This window comes from Psammomys obesus, unplaced genomic scaffold (assembly GCF_907164565.1).
Source record: "Psammomys obesus unplaced genomic scaffold, mPsaObe1.curated_primary_1811, whole genome shotgun sequence".
In the NCBI taxonomy this organism is placed as follows: domain Eukaryota; kingdom Metazoa; phylum Chordata; class Mammalia; order Rodentia; family Muridae; genus Psammomys; species Psammomys obesus.
This window is the reverse complement of record NW_026590707.1, coordinates 1,947,905-1,962,046: the sequence shown is the minus strand read 5'-3', so window position 1 is coordinate 1,962,046 and position 14,142 is coordinate 1,947,905. Positions and strand designations below refer to the sequence as shown.

Below are 14,142 nucleotides of genomic sequence, written 5' to 3'. Positions count from 1 at the left end.
TTTTTTCTAGTCCCTCAATAAAATAGAAACAAGTAGAACCAGCATCTAAAACTGTACCATGCACAGCATAGGAAGTAAACATATGTTGAAAAAGAGTCGTCCTGGACACAGATTTTCTCCCTAACCTAGAAACTGATGTCGATCACACTGCCTGTGCAATAGCAAGGAATCAACCCACTGTGCTTGTGAGGATGAAGGCACAGAGGCAAATGTGGCCTGATAAGCTTGAAATTGAAATGTTAAACTGAAGTCAGGCGTTGATATCTATTTAGGCAACATTTCTATCAGTAGTACTACATATAGGCAATGTTATTACAGCTAAATAATTGTGTTGTAAATGTCTCCCTCTTGTATAGAGTTTACTCTTCTAATTTAAAATCCAAAGGATGCTGTTTAGTTGGCAGTTGCTTGAAAGATGGTTTAATTTTTGTGAGGTGGTTATATAGAATAAAAATTAGCTAAAATAATTTACAACATGGAAATCCTGTATAGCTGAACCCAATGATTGTATAAGTGGAAGAAGTCCTTTAAACTAAATTAGCTTTCTCTTTTTCTCTTCCCCCACAAGTCAGACCTTGATAGGAATGTGGTTTGTGAAATCGCCTGGAATAACTTAGTAAGTTGGTCCTCATGGGAGCTTGGCATGAAGGCTGGTTTGAAATAACAGCTCAAACGTAAGTTGTGTAGCTATAGTTCCAGGTCATTCAGCAAATATAAAATTAAGAGTTAACACATAAAGATAAGTGTGATTAGTGAATTGGAGGAAATCTTGGCTCAGCCTTAGGGAAAGGGAACAGCAGAAAATGTTTTAAAACCAGAAATCATTCACTATATCATGCTGAATATACCACAAGAGTCATGCTGCTTTGGATGAAGAAAAGTCATTGCCACTGTGCCTTGCTTTTTCTTTGATGGCAATCAGTGCCAGTGACTTATATGAGGAAATAATTAACTGCCTTGGACATAAAAATCTGAATTTTCTCAGTGAGATGCTATAGCGTGCAGTTAGGTGGTTTTCCCTCCCCATGAGGTTCTCACACTTTAGCAAGGGAAGGCAATTACTGGTTTGAGAAAGAGAAGACTTGCTGTCATTCCTGTCTCTACGTGGTCAGAAGCATAACAGATAATGTGTGACGCATAATGGAGAAGCAAAGGGATTGTAGGTATGGGTGGATCGTGGGGCTGGAAAGTCCTAAGAAACTAAAACTTTGATGTAAGACTGTAATATTTTATAGTAAATTATGCTAAACAGAGTATAAATTTCAGATTGACTTTTTGACACCTTTGAGGACTTGTGTGAGCAATGATAAAGGGTTATTGGAAATTTCGAAAAAGCACTGTCTCTCACTGTATAATTTAAGACTTTTTGAGCACTGGCTGGGTAGCAGCATAGATTTTGGCAGGAATGTGCTGGAATATGTTTGATAATTAGCTCTCTGGATTACATGCAAACAAAAACCTTTATTTGTAGCACAAATTATATGCCTCTTTCTTTCCTGGCACCAATTTCAAGTTCCTAGTATGAGGGGAAGGGGAACACGTTGGCTTGAAAGCATCAGCTTCAACACAAGGTCTGGTTGTGGCTCTTCTCAAACTGGAGGTGCCTAGGAATATATTTATTGCCTTAGTTTACAAAAGAGTTGCACAAGACTTCTGTAGACCTGATGCTCACTCTGTAAGTGGCCCTCTCCTCCATGCTTCATGGTCCCAAAGCCTCTTTTAACTGTGTATCTCAATTTTGGTGAACTTTGTCAACGTAAACATTTAAAGTACGATATGAACTTTTTCTGAATTAACACATGTATTGATTGCATACATATATGAAGTGGTTAAGGATTTATGTGTGTTTATTTTATAATCTATAAAGCAAGCATCAAACCTGTATTTTCTAGTATTCACTTCTCTTTAAAGACGGTTTTGTATGCCTCTGAAAAGATTTTACCATCTGAAGGATAATCCAGAGCTTGTTTTTTTTTTTTTTTTTTTTTTTTTGTAGTGTTGACTGTATTGTGTAATGATCTTAGCTTCCCACAAGGGAGCAACACACCCAGAGTGGATTCTGTGTCTAATTTGCACATGGAGCTTTCTTGGATTCGGGGGGAGTGGAAGGAGGAAACAAGGGAGGCGCAAACATCTTCTGTTAAAATATCAATCAGTCATTTCAAACACATGGCACTGAGCTGAAATTGAGCACAAAGTAATCAACCTAAAGACATTAATAGAAAGAGAGATTTTCATTAGTTTAAGAATTTTCGATCTGCTTTTGCCTTTAAAGTGAGATTTTTAAAAAATCACTTATTTATAAAGTTCTCTTTCTGCCTCATATGCGCTCCCTTTACCCTGGGTCCTAGAGGTTGATGTTTGTTCATACGTTTTAGACACTGAACCACATCGCCATACATTCTTAGGGCAGGGAGATCATAAACTGTGATAGTACCCATAATGTAACATGGAAACCATCACGTTTCCTGAAAACGTGTGCTGACAGCTACTGCTCAGTGTTAGTTTAAAAACAAACAAACGAACAAACAAAAAACCACGTTCATAGTAAACCTATCTGAAGCTTTTGCTTTACATTTTTCAAGGGGCGATGTGGTTTGTCCAAACATAACTCTCAATAAAATCTTTCAAACTTGCCAGATGCATTGCCTCATTGGCTAATTCACTGTGCAAAATGGGCCATTACTGTACTGCACAATGCTAGAGCACCTTAGCTCTTACTGGGGGAAAGCATAATATATTTGATTTCCCTTTATGAGACTCACATTGCTTATAATTCAGTGGGGCTACCGCATTTTCTGGGCAGGCTATCAAATAGGATGCTGTAATGATTTGCTTGACTAGTGGAGCAGATGAAAAAAGTACTAGTTATGTCTGGAGCTGTTCTATTTTTGAATTTGAAATTTGCACAGTATGAGGCCATTCCTCCACCATTCTCTTTAGAACTTAAAACGATTTAACACTTTAAGATTTGAAAAGATGACACCAAATCAGTTAAATAAATGAATAAATAGCACGAAGGTCAGAAAACAAAAGTGAGGTTTTACATTTAATTTTAAAATAGCAACGAAGGAACTATGTTAGATTTTTTTTTGGCATGATAGAAGGAAAACATAGGTTTACCGTGGATCTGGTACCCTGGGGACTCCTGATTGCTTAGTTCTCAGCCCTGCTCCTCAGGCACAAGAGCTGGTGAGATGTTTTCTGCTTTATGAACTGTTAGCCACCAAGCTTTTCTTGGCAATAATTCATCTTACTTAAAAAACAGACACAAACTCAGCATCTATTACTGGTAACTTTTAAGATCCCATACCTTCAAAAGTGATCTATACATTCAGTTCAGTCCCTATTAATGGTACTTTATAGATAACTGGCAGGAAAAAAATCTTAAAATTCATGTGAACCATGAAAGACCCCAGATAACCAAGAAAATTTGAAATAAAAAGAATGAAGCTAGGAGCAACTTATTACCTATGATGGCTGACCTTGGTTGTCTGCTTGACCACATCTGGAATCAACTAAAGCATGAGCTACTGGGCATGCCTGGGAGGGATTTTCTTGATCAGATCACTTGAAACAGAAAGAGCCACTCTAAATCTCAGCCACACTTTCTAGTGACAGCCCAGATGAAAGGACATGGAAGGAAGCTTTTCTGTCTTCTCTTTCCTGGCAAGTCCATCTATCCTGTTGCTGTGGCATTCCTTCGCCACTATAAGAGCCAGGTTTTTTGGATTACATCATAGACTGAATGTCAGCTGCTTCTAGGAATCCTCCAGGCCTTCAGCACCAGATTAGGACTGCAGAGACAACCAGCCTTGTAGACTGAGCAGCTACTGGAGTTGCAGCCTCTCCATGCTTGGACTGCCTGGACTGCACCCTGTAAGCCATCTAATAAACCTCTTATATATTACCTATATACGAATATGTATCCTACATATGAATATGTATTAATCATATATGTGTGTATTCATCCTATCAGTTCTTTTCCCTTAGAGAACATGGAATCATACAGTACCTGACTTTAAAACCTATTCCAAACCCGTAGTAAATAAAATATCATGGTGTAGACATAAAAGCAGACTAATGGAATATGCTTAGGAGCCCAGAAATAAACCCCCACACCTATGATGAGGTGATTTTTGTCAGAGATGCCAAGAGCACACAATGGAAGCACACGTTTCTCCTATAAACGGTGTTTTGCCTATATATAGCCACACACAGAAGAATAAAATTGGACGGATCCCTTCTCATAATATGCAAGAAAATCAAATGAACTGAAGATTAAACTACATTTTATCATTATAAAAATCACCAAAATAAAATAGCCCCTCACCTAGATCTAGACAGATATTTTTTAGACATGGCTCAAAAGCACTTGTAAGGAAAACAAAAACAGGTAATAAAAATAGGACTGTAATGAATTATAAAATTTCCCCAAAACAGGAAAACAGTTAGATTGAAAAGTTAACCCACAGACTAGAGAAAGAGTATTTTCAAAACCTACATTTAACAAGGGATAACATCCTAAATATATAAAGAACTCAACTTAATGGCAACCAAACAAATATTCTATTTTTAAAAATGGTCAAAGCACATGTCAATGAAAAATAAACAATATTATGTAAACAGTATGTGCAAGTAACTAATCACTGGGGAAATTAAATCACAACTGCACTGGAATGTCGTCTCACCAAAGCAAGAATGGCTGCTGTCACAAGAAAGGCAGTGAATTTGGCAAGTAAGCTAATTAGTGAACTAATTATGGCCAGTGTGGAAAACAATAAACATGTTCCTCAGAAAGCTAAGAATAGCTTTACCAAATCACCGTGTATCTAAATTAATTGAAATCCATTTGACCAAGAGACATCTGTATACCCATTTTCATTTCAATATTCACAGTAGCCTAGATATGGAATAGAAAAAAAACAGATGGATTGAGAACATATATGTGCTTGGTACACACACAGCGATTACTACTAAGCCCTTAAAAAGAAGGACATACCTAATTTGTGGCTACATAGTTGGACCGAGAGAGCACAGAAAGGAAATACTTCAGAGTCTCACTGCAGTGTGCTCTCTGAAATACCACGCTGACAGAAACAAGGTAGAAATGGTAGTTGACAGGCTACCCAGAAGGATCAAAGTTACAAAATAGTAGCTTATCAGTAGTAGTAAGTTCTAGAGACCAATTATTTGCATGAAATGGTGACTGCAGTCTTTAACTGCTTGTGTTTAAGATTGCTAGGAGACGAGATTTTAACAAGATTAGTAAGAGTGTAAGGCAATGATCCAGTAATTAACTTTAGTTAATTCTTCGACAGAGTTACCATATGAAAATAGCTTCAGCTCCCACATAACACAATCACCTAAAAGTAAAATTTAAAAAGCCAGTATTGTCATAGTTTAAAGGGTATTAGGAATTCTCTGGATTATATATGTATGCTAAATTCTTTTGTTGGTGGATTTTTGTTTCGTTTTGTTTTGTTTTTGTTTGAGACATGCTTTCTCTGTGTAGCCTTGGCTTCCTGGATTTGCTTTGTAGACAGGCTGGCCTCTAAACTCACAGAGATCCACCCGCCTCTGTCTCCCAGAGTGCTGGGATTACAGGCATGCGCCACTGCACCTGGTTATATCCTAAATCCTTAAAATGCCACACTCTCCATACCATTGGAAAGGAATGCTGCTCTCACTGTCTATCATTGCACAATTCAGCTTCTTTTTCAACATTTATTGAGGAACTTCTTGGTACGTGTAGCTAGGTACTATAACATACATCCTTGACAAGAGTCAGCAATTTGGGGCAAAAGTAAATAGCCTAGACTAAAATTGATGCAGAACCTAAAGATGTTTGTAAGGAGCAGCATCCGTCACTGAAAGCTGGCTGTAAGCATGTTGCCTTCCTCCGTGTGTCACTTCTGTGGTGATCCTTGAAGGTCACCTTGGCTCCCCATCAGACTGGGCTTCAGCTCCTAGTACAGCAGGCCTTACACATGCACACAGCTCTCTACAGTCACTTGTCAGTTTATTAGAGACTGATTGACCTGTTTCCTGCTTCCACTTACATATCAGCTAAGCATCTAGATATATTATGTCTGCTGCAATCCTCTACTCAAGTACTTCCTGTACTTTATTTCATACCCTTTTACATTTCCTCATCTTTACTTATTTGTGTAAAGCTCAAACTAATGAAAAACACATAATAAATAGCTGCTAGTTCATTTTATTTTGAAGATTGGCAAACATGGTGACATGCACAGACCCCCAACCTCCAGTGATTTATTTATTCAACAAATATTTATTGAGCTTACCAAGTACCTGCCATTGTAGAAATTGATGGAGATGGGAAAATAAAGAAGGCAGATGTGTCCTCTACCTACAGGTACCTTAAGCAAGTAGACAGATAATAGCTGTGTCAAACAAGTTCAGGGTACTGTTGGAGACACAGCAAAAGGCTCCTGTGTCAGACAGAGGTAGAGCCACCACATCTCATTTTCAGTTTAAGAGATAGACAACAGGGATTGCAAAGTGTCAGGAACAACTTCTATTTATTTTCCGTTACTGAGGGGTGCCATACCCCTCAATCACCTTGTACAAGATGGCTGTGTCAGCCCTGTGTGCATATTCTGCTGCAGAAAGAACAATGAGATGAACAGCAGAAGGCCTGCCCTCAAGATAGAAGAAAGGAAGTGGGGTTGATGTTCCCTCAGGACCCCAGGGCCCGTAACTGGATGGTAATTCTCAGAGGAGATGCAGGCTGGGGAAAACATTCAGAACAGGGTGATAACCCTTTAGCAATAATATTGGCTCCGGTGAAGATGGGTAATTGAGTCAGTTCAAAGAAAGCAACATAGATTCTAGGAATACAAGTTCCGGGTTCAGAGCTCCGGTTGTCAACTTGACACACGTGGAAAGAGAGCACCTCCACTGAAGAACTGCCTCCATCAGACTGACCTGTGGGCATATGTGGGGGGCATTTTCTTAATTACCAGTTGATGGAGAGGAGCCCAGCACAGTAGTGGTAGTACCTTCCCAAGCCTGGGCTATAAATGGTAGCTGTGAAACCAGCTGGAGCAAGCCAGTAAGCAGCACTCCTCCATGGTCTCTGTCCAGTTCCTGCATCCAGGTTCCTGCCTGAGTCCCTGCCCTGGTTTCCTTCAGTTGTGGACTGTAACCTGTAAGCTAACTACTTTATTCTCCAACATTGCTTTTGGTCAGCCTTCTGTCATTGAAACCAAAAGCTAACCAGGACAAAGAGCCCGTGTCCTTCAGGACCCACTGGAATTTCATTTAAATCATAGATAAGTCGTCACATCCATTAAGGTGCTGAGAATCTGTCAAAATATTGAAACGTGCTAAATTTGCCATGCTGATTTACATTGAGCTTCAGTCTTTGTGTCCAGGCTTGAAAAGCATTTGTATTGCCTACTGACACATCTAAATAGCCAGCCCTTTTTACTTGTTGTGATAAAACAGTTTTAGGATTCTTATTTACAGTAATACTTGAAAATGAATATTTTTATATTTAGGTTTCCTTCCTTCCTTCCTTCCTTCCTTCCTTCCTTCCTTCCTTCCTTCCTTCCTTCCATAGAAAGAATCTTTTCACTATGTTTCCCTAGCTGGCTTAGAAATCTCTAATAGGCTAAGCTGGCCTCAGGCTCACTGAGATCCACCTACCTCTACCTCCTGAGTTCTGGGATTAAAGGGATGTACTGCCAGTCCTGGCTGCTTATCATAATTTTAATTGAATATTTGAATAACACAAAACCTTTTTAAAATAAGCATAATTGAAGACATTTTATTCCCTAAGTGACTGTTGCTCTAGTGTTAAGATCAAATACTAAATTTAAATTTAAAATCAACCAGAAAAAACATCTGTTAAGAATGGACTGGTCCAAATATCTTATTATATCTCTCCAGGAAAAGTGTTTCTGTGCTTGTTTGGCAGCACAGGTTTTATATCAGTAAAAAGATTAAACTGTTGTATTCCTCTGTGACTGCTGCTTCTAGAGCATTCCGCAGGGGGACGATCCTCATCTTTCTGAAGACCACTTGACATTTTAATAAATGATTAGGAGTACTTAGAAATTCCAAGTAGGATGTACCTTTCAAGGAAAGAGGGGGAAAATCTTTTTCCATATTTCTAGGCAAACACACCTGAGTGGTTCTATTTGACAAAGCAAGAGATTTGCTGGGGCAAGACACTGAGGAAAAATGAATGTGAGCACTTCAGTGCCAATCAAGCAGGTCCCCTTTCAGACAGAGACACAGTCCAAAACAACAGCCACCCTGGGAAGCAGGTTCCTGCTATCACTGTTCCCTATTACCTCCTGGTCTTTATTTAGCCCAAGAAAATCCTTGAGCAGCAAATTCAGAATATCACTGAATTTGGGAATAGTAGGGAAATTCTTCTATCACATGTAAAGGACTCCTAATTCCCTAATTAGAGCAATTAATATTATTTGTATTTGTTCTATTTACTGGATTGGTTTCAGTATTATCTAATTTTGATTTTATAGTTTCAAAACAGTCAGAGGGAATGGAGAAAAAAAAAGCAACTGTGACTGGCCGCCGGGCTTTCGGGCCAGGCAGGTACAAACCAGATGCATGAACTCCATCTATAGTTTTGAGAAAGACAAAGGGAACTCATTACACTCCACTGCTACCAAAATAATCCTACAGCCTTACTACTCTGGTGCTCTACAAGGGAACGTTTCAAATAACAGCGGCTTCAGCTTAACATCTGAATTGTAAAGTGTGGTATTTTAACAACAGGCTCAAAGAGCCACCTTGGAAGGGAAATCCAGCAGCCACAGGCTCAATCTGCTGCTCTCAGCTCCTCCATGCTAGGTTCAGGCAGACACATAAGGTGGCGGTGGCTCCGTAGCAGTGCCAGTCCCAGCAGTGTTGGCATTGTACAGAGTCAGGAGAACTGTGGTGTCATTGCTGGGAACATAAACCAGAACATCAGAGGAGTTTCTGCCATTGATATATCAGTAACAGCTTCAGACACAGCTGATCAAGTAGCCCTTAAATGTCAAGACAATGCTGATAAACAGAAGAATAAGAAGGACCAAACAAGTAGGATTCGCTGACATTATATCATCTCTGTAAGGAAAAGCTCAGAGGCAGCTGCCGTATGTACTCTTGAATGGAGTTTGGGTAGACAAGCATGGTAATGGCAACCAAAGTATTCAGGGTAAAGTCAAAGGTCTGGTAGCAGAGGAACTGAACGATCCAGGCAGCATGTTGTCTGTATGGTCCATAAGTAGCCATTGCACATAACAGGATCATGAGGAGAGAGATTGCAATCTCAATGCACATCCTGTTTGTATCATCTATGAACTCAAATTCCCCTCCTAGTTCAGAGCCTGATCAGGATCTGCCACAGCCCTCAGCAGGATCAGCAGGACCACAGCCTTGATGATCAGGTACCAGACGCCTAGCAGGATGGTGCCAGTGCAGACATGCAAACACAGGCAGCTGCTGAGGGAGTAGAACCTCGTCCAGGATGCTGCCATCTTCATTGCTCAGGTGCTCGCACAAGTTTGCTAGAGGGTAGTCCAATTCGTCCCCAGGCTCCACTGGCCTGCTCAGCTATCTGCTCCTGCCCTTCTTCTGCCCACTCACTGGCCCTCAGCTCCGCACAGCCCGGAAAGGTCTGGGTGGCAGAAAGACACACACGGCATATACTCACTTATAAGCGGATACTAGACCTATAAGATAGGATAAACATACTAAAATATGTGTTCCTAAAGAAGATAAACAAGAAAGAGGACCCAGAGTAAGATGATCAATCCTCACTTAGAAAGACAAATGGGATGGACATGGGAAGTAGGAGAAAACAAGTAACAGGACAGAAGCCTACCACAGAGAGCCTCTGAAAGACTCTACCTAGCAGTGTATCAAAGCAGATGCTGAGACTCATAACCAAACCTTGGCAAAGTACAGGGAACCATATGAAAGAAGGGGTAGTTAGTATGACCTAGAGAGGACAGGAGCTCCACAAGGACAAAATATATCAGAGCGTGGGACCCTCTATGAGACTGTTTATAAGGATATAACCTAGAACCCCTGCTCGGATGTAGCCATGGTAGCTCAGTACCACGTGGGTTTCCCTAGTAATGGGAACAGAAACTATTTCTGACATGAATTCAATGACTGGCTCCTTTACCTCCATCCCCACCCCAAGGGAGGAAGAGTCTTGCTAGGCCACAGAGGAGGATATGGAAGCCAGTCCTGCAGATAGATACCTGATAAGCTAGGGTCAGATGGAAGGGGAGGAGGACCTCCCCTAGCAGTGGACTTGGAAAAGGGAAGGGAGGATATGAGGGAGGGAGTGTGAGATTGGGAGGGAATGAAGGAGGGGGCTACAGCTGGGATGCAAAATAAATAACCTGTGATTAATATAAAAAATAAAAATTAATAAAAATGATTGAAAAATATGTTGTTACTAACTTGAAGTCTATAATTACCTATTTTGATTAAAAATATCAATAAGTTAAAAAACTGATATTCTGGACCAAATATGTCCAGCAACATTTTTCTGTTGTCCAAGTCACAAATTGGTAGGCGGTTTCATGTTTAGACATAGACTCTTATGAATTGTAATAGCTCTGCCTTTCATTGCTGCATTTACAAAAAACAACACAGGGAAGGAAGGGTTGATTCTGCCTTACAATTGAAGCTGCTATCTTGCTGAAGTCATGGTGGTAGGATACAGCAGTTGATGCCATTGCATCCAGTCCAAAGGAGAAAAATTAATGCTGATATTTAGGTACTTTCTTCCTTTTGTGCAATCCTAGACCCCAGCCTATGGGACAGTGACGTCCATGTTAGGGATATGTTTTTCCTCCTTAGTTTGACTTGTCAGGAAACACCTTTATAGACACAACCAGATGTATATTTCTGTGGAGATTCTAAATTCTACAAAATTGGCGTTAAGATCGCCCACCTCTCATGCCTAGAGGTGACAGAACACCAGGATGTCTGTGTTTTGATGCACAGATGGTGCTTTTGCTGTAACCAAAGAGGAAAGAGGACGGCTTCAGTTCTCTTTGCTGGCCAACGAATGAATATGATTGGAGGGAGCAGCAAGCTAAAAGGGCACATGGTTACATCACTAACAGAGGGTGTGGCCTAGGGTTGCTATCACTACTCTTAAAATCCATTTGAATGTCTTCAGTGAACTTAGGATGCATTGGAGACAATTTAACAACAGAAACACATCCAGCAAGGTAATTTTAAAGTCCATTTGCAGCCTCCTCATAGCCTATGGGATGAAATATAAATGCCTAGAAATGGTTCTGACCATTATCTACACACTTCAGTCTCATCTCTTGCCAATTTCATATCTACCTTCAACCCCAAGTTGCCATAAGTGTTAAGCAATTTCTTCTTCTTCTTCTTCTCCTCCTCCTCCTACTCTTCCTCTGCATGGATGTGCACACATGTGCAGATAAGTACCTTTCCACTATTCCTCATGCTCATACTATTTTCTACCTCAAGTGTCCTTCCCTCCCTTGATCCCGAACCAGGTCATGTTGGGAGCCTTTCTCTCCGACCGACGAGCCTCTGTCAACTCAGTGCCACACATCCCTGCATATCGTTATTTGTTCTTTTTGTTCATCATATTTTACGAGGCTCTTTCCTCAATGCTGGACACACAAGGAGCAATCAATGTGAAATTTTTGGATGAACACATGGAAGTTTGATGAAAAGTAGAGATTAGGAAACAGCTAAACTGCAAAATTATAAGATGTAGTCCAAGGGAAAGTAGAACAATTTCTGCAAATAAGAAAATGGCTTTATATTCATGTAAACTGATTTTCCAAGTTGTGCTATTAATTCTCATTAGTGGTTGGGTTGTTGGTTATGTCAGTAAACTTTTGGTTTACTCATATACCATATGGTGCTATTTGGCGCTTACTATTTTTCTTTCTCTCTGATGTCGAGAGTGGGAGAAGCATTATGCACTTGCTTTGGTAACGTTTCATTCATAGAACCTCACTTAACGGATGACTGCGGCAGTGATTGGTGACACTGCAGTCTTAAAGGTTGAGTTTTCAGGGTCAGTTTATTAGATTATAGCTTTATTCTAATTACCAAACTTCAATTTTAACTGGAGGTTATATGGATGTACATATACATGTGTGAGTTGAAATCGGGTAGAAGGAAACCCAGGGTTCTAGAATTTATTCTAGACCATTTAATTCTTCCATTTGCTGATAAAAAGCATAGCCCCATTGAAAAATGACTATTGCTTAGGGGAAGCAGGGAAGGAATTCTGGTTACTTTATTCTTCCGGATGAACGTGAATTTTCCAGCAAGGATACTTGTGGGAGCATTTAGAGGTGCACCAGTACTTTCCTGAGTAATTCAACTTCAGTGATAAAGACAAAGGCCTGCCCCGAAGGCCTGGTCAGCTTCCCACGTAATCTGGATGCCCATGCTGCCTTGTGTCTTTCTCTCCTTCTGGAAACCAAAATTGTTACAAGCCCATGATGATAACTATGCCTCACTAGATTCTTGCAGATGAAACTGCAGGAAGAAAAAAAAAGTCCTCTCTTATGGATGAAACGGCTAGTTTTCAAATTGCCAGCATAGTAATTTATAATCAGCGCTGTGCTTTAAGTAGTTTTACATCCTAGCAGTGATAGAAGTAACTGTTGTATTTGTAATCGTTCAAGTAACAATAACCACAGCGGCTACTTTACCTGGCCCCCCAAATAGCGATGGCATTTGGCATATGTGATCGCAGACATGCACAACTGCATGAGGAGAAACACCCTCATTCTCTGCACAAGTAAGGGTTGTGGGTACTCGGGCCACCTCCCAGCGGCCACACAACAGTGTAGTATTTGTAGGTAGCTCTTTATGGGAGGTACATTTAACATAGTTGCAAACCACCTCAATTGGAGTTTGGCCATATTTATAACACGGGGATGCCTTTACGCACAGTGTACATGTATGTAAAGGTAAGGATGTATCTTTATTAAGAAAGGTGAATGACTCAAGACCGTATTGGTTGTATCGGTGCAACTTGTGAGATCCCACACACACTTAGCTTTGCTTGAAATTTTACACTAATCTGGAAATAAAATCAGCCAGAATTCCTTTTCTAGTGCTGCTAGGGAACAGTCATTTCTCCATAGCGAAACTTATCAGAAACTGAGTCTGGAGCGTGAGGGCACTGGGCACCAAAGTCTGAAGAACTGTGTTGAATTCCAACCCACTCAGGAAAAAGAGAAAACTGACTCGTGCAAATTGTTCTCTGACCTCCACATAGACTATGTGTATTCAGGGGTACAGACACACACACACACACACACACACACTGAACAAAAAGCTTAGGCATCTTAGGAGAGTTATTTAACCTGGCATGCTTCAGCTTCACTTATCTTGTCCCTAAAATTGGGCCACAGTGTCCGTATGCGTCCTCTGTTAAGCTAATGGTATCTAATAACTGCTTTGTCAAGTAAGAGTCATCTTTATTTCATGGATGTAGAACTAAGCCATGTCAGAGGGAAAACTCAGACTCCTCCCTTCTTTTCTCCATTCTACTTCTACTTATGTGCAGCTGGATTGGGATACAAAATTTCTCTTTAATTAGTTGTAATTTAATCTGCTTTTTTTTTCTCCTTTCCCGCTAGCCCCACCTCCCTGCCAGAGTTATAAGAGAATACATGGTTACATCTTTCTCCCACTGAAAATAAAGTTATTTGGTAACTCGCTACTTTTAGAAACTGTTCTGTCTAAGGTTCTAAATCCTGTTGTTGTTGTTTTTTTTTTTAACTGAAAATAGGTTCTTCTCTCATACAATATGTCCTGACTACAGTTTGCCCTCTCTCCCTTCTTCCCAGCCCCCACCCCCACCCCACTTCCCCAGATCTACTCCCCCTCCACCTAAATTCTTTATTTTGATCTTAATTTTGGAGAATCAATAGGTGTCTGTGTGTTCATTGGCATCTTCTTCATCATCTTTCAGGTCTTGTAGAAATTTGCCTGATGCATCCTCTCGACGTGGTGAAAACCAGGTAAGGTTCTGCATGAACAAGTTTTATTGACCTTGGCTGCCACCCAAGTTAAGATCTGTCAGAACACTAAATGCTGGAACTTGTCTCAGGCCGGTAGCTTCTCCCTGTA

General features: G+C 40.3%; 1 protein-coding gene and 1 pseudogene across 3 annotated transcripts in view; one reads left to right on the top strand and one right to left on the bottom strand.

Annotated features, from left to right (window-relative positions):
- Slc25a21 (solute carrier family 25 member 21) overlaps positions 1-14,142 on the top strand; it is a 532,806-nt gene that overhangs the window by 301,294 nt on the left and 217,370 nt on the right. For all 3 annotated transcript variants that reach the window (XM_055608702.1, XM_055608703.1, XM_055608701.1), the window contains exon 2: positions 13,985-14,033. In XM_055608702.1, coding sequence (XP_055464677.1) covers positions 13,985-14,033 — 49 coding nt within the window. The remainder of the gene's footprint in view (positions 1-13,984; positions 14,034-14,142) is intronic.
- LOC129678026 (lysosomal-associated transmembrane protein 4B-like) lies at positions 8,850-9,524 on the bottom strand (annotated as a pseudogene).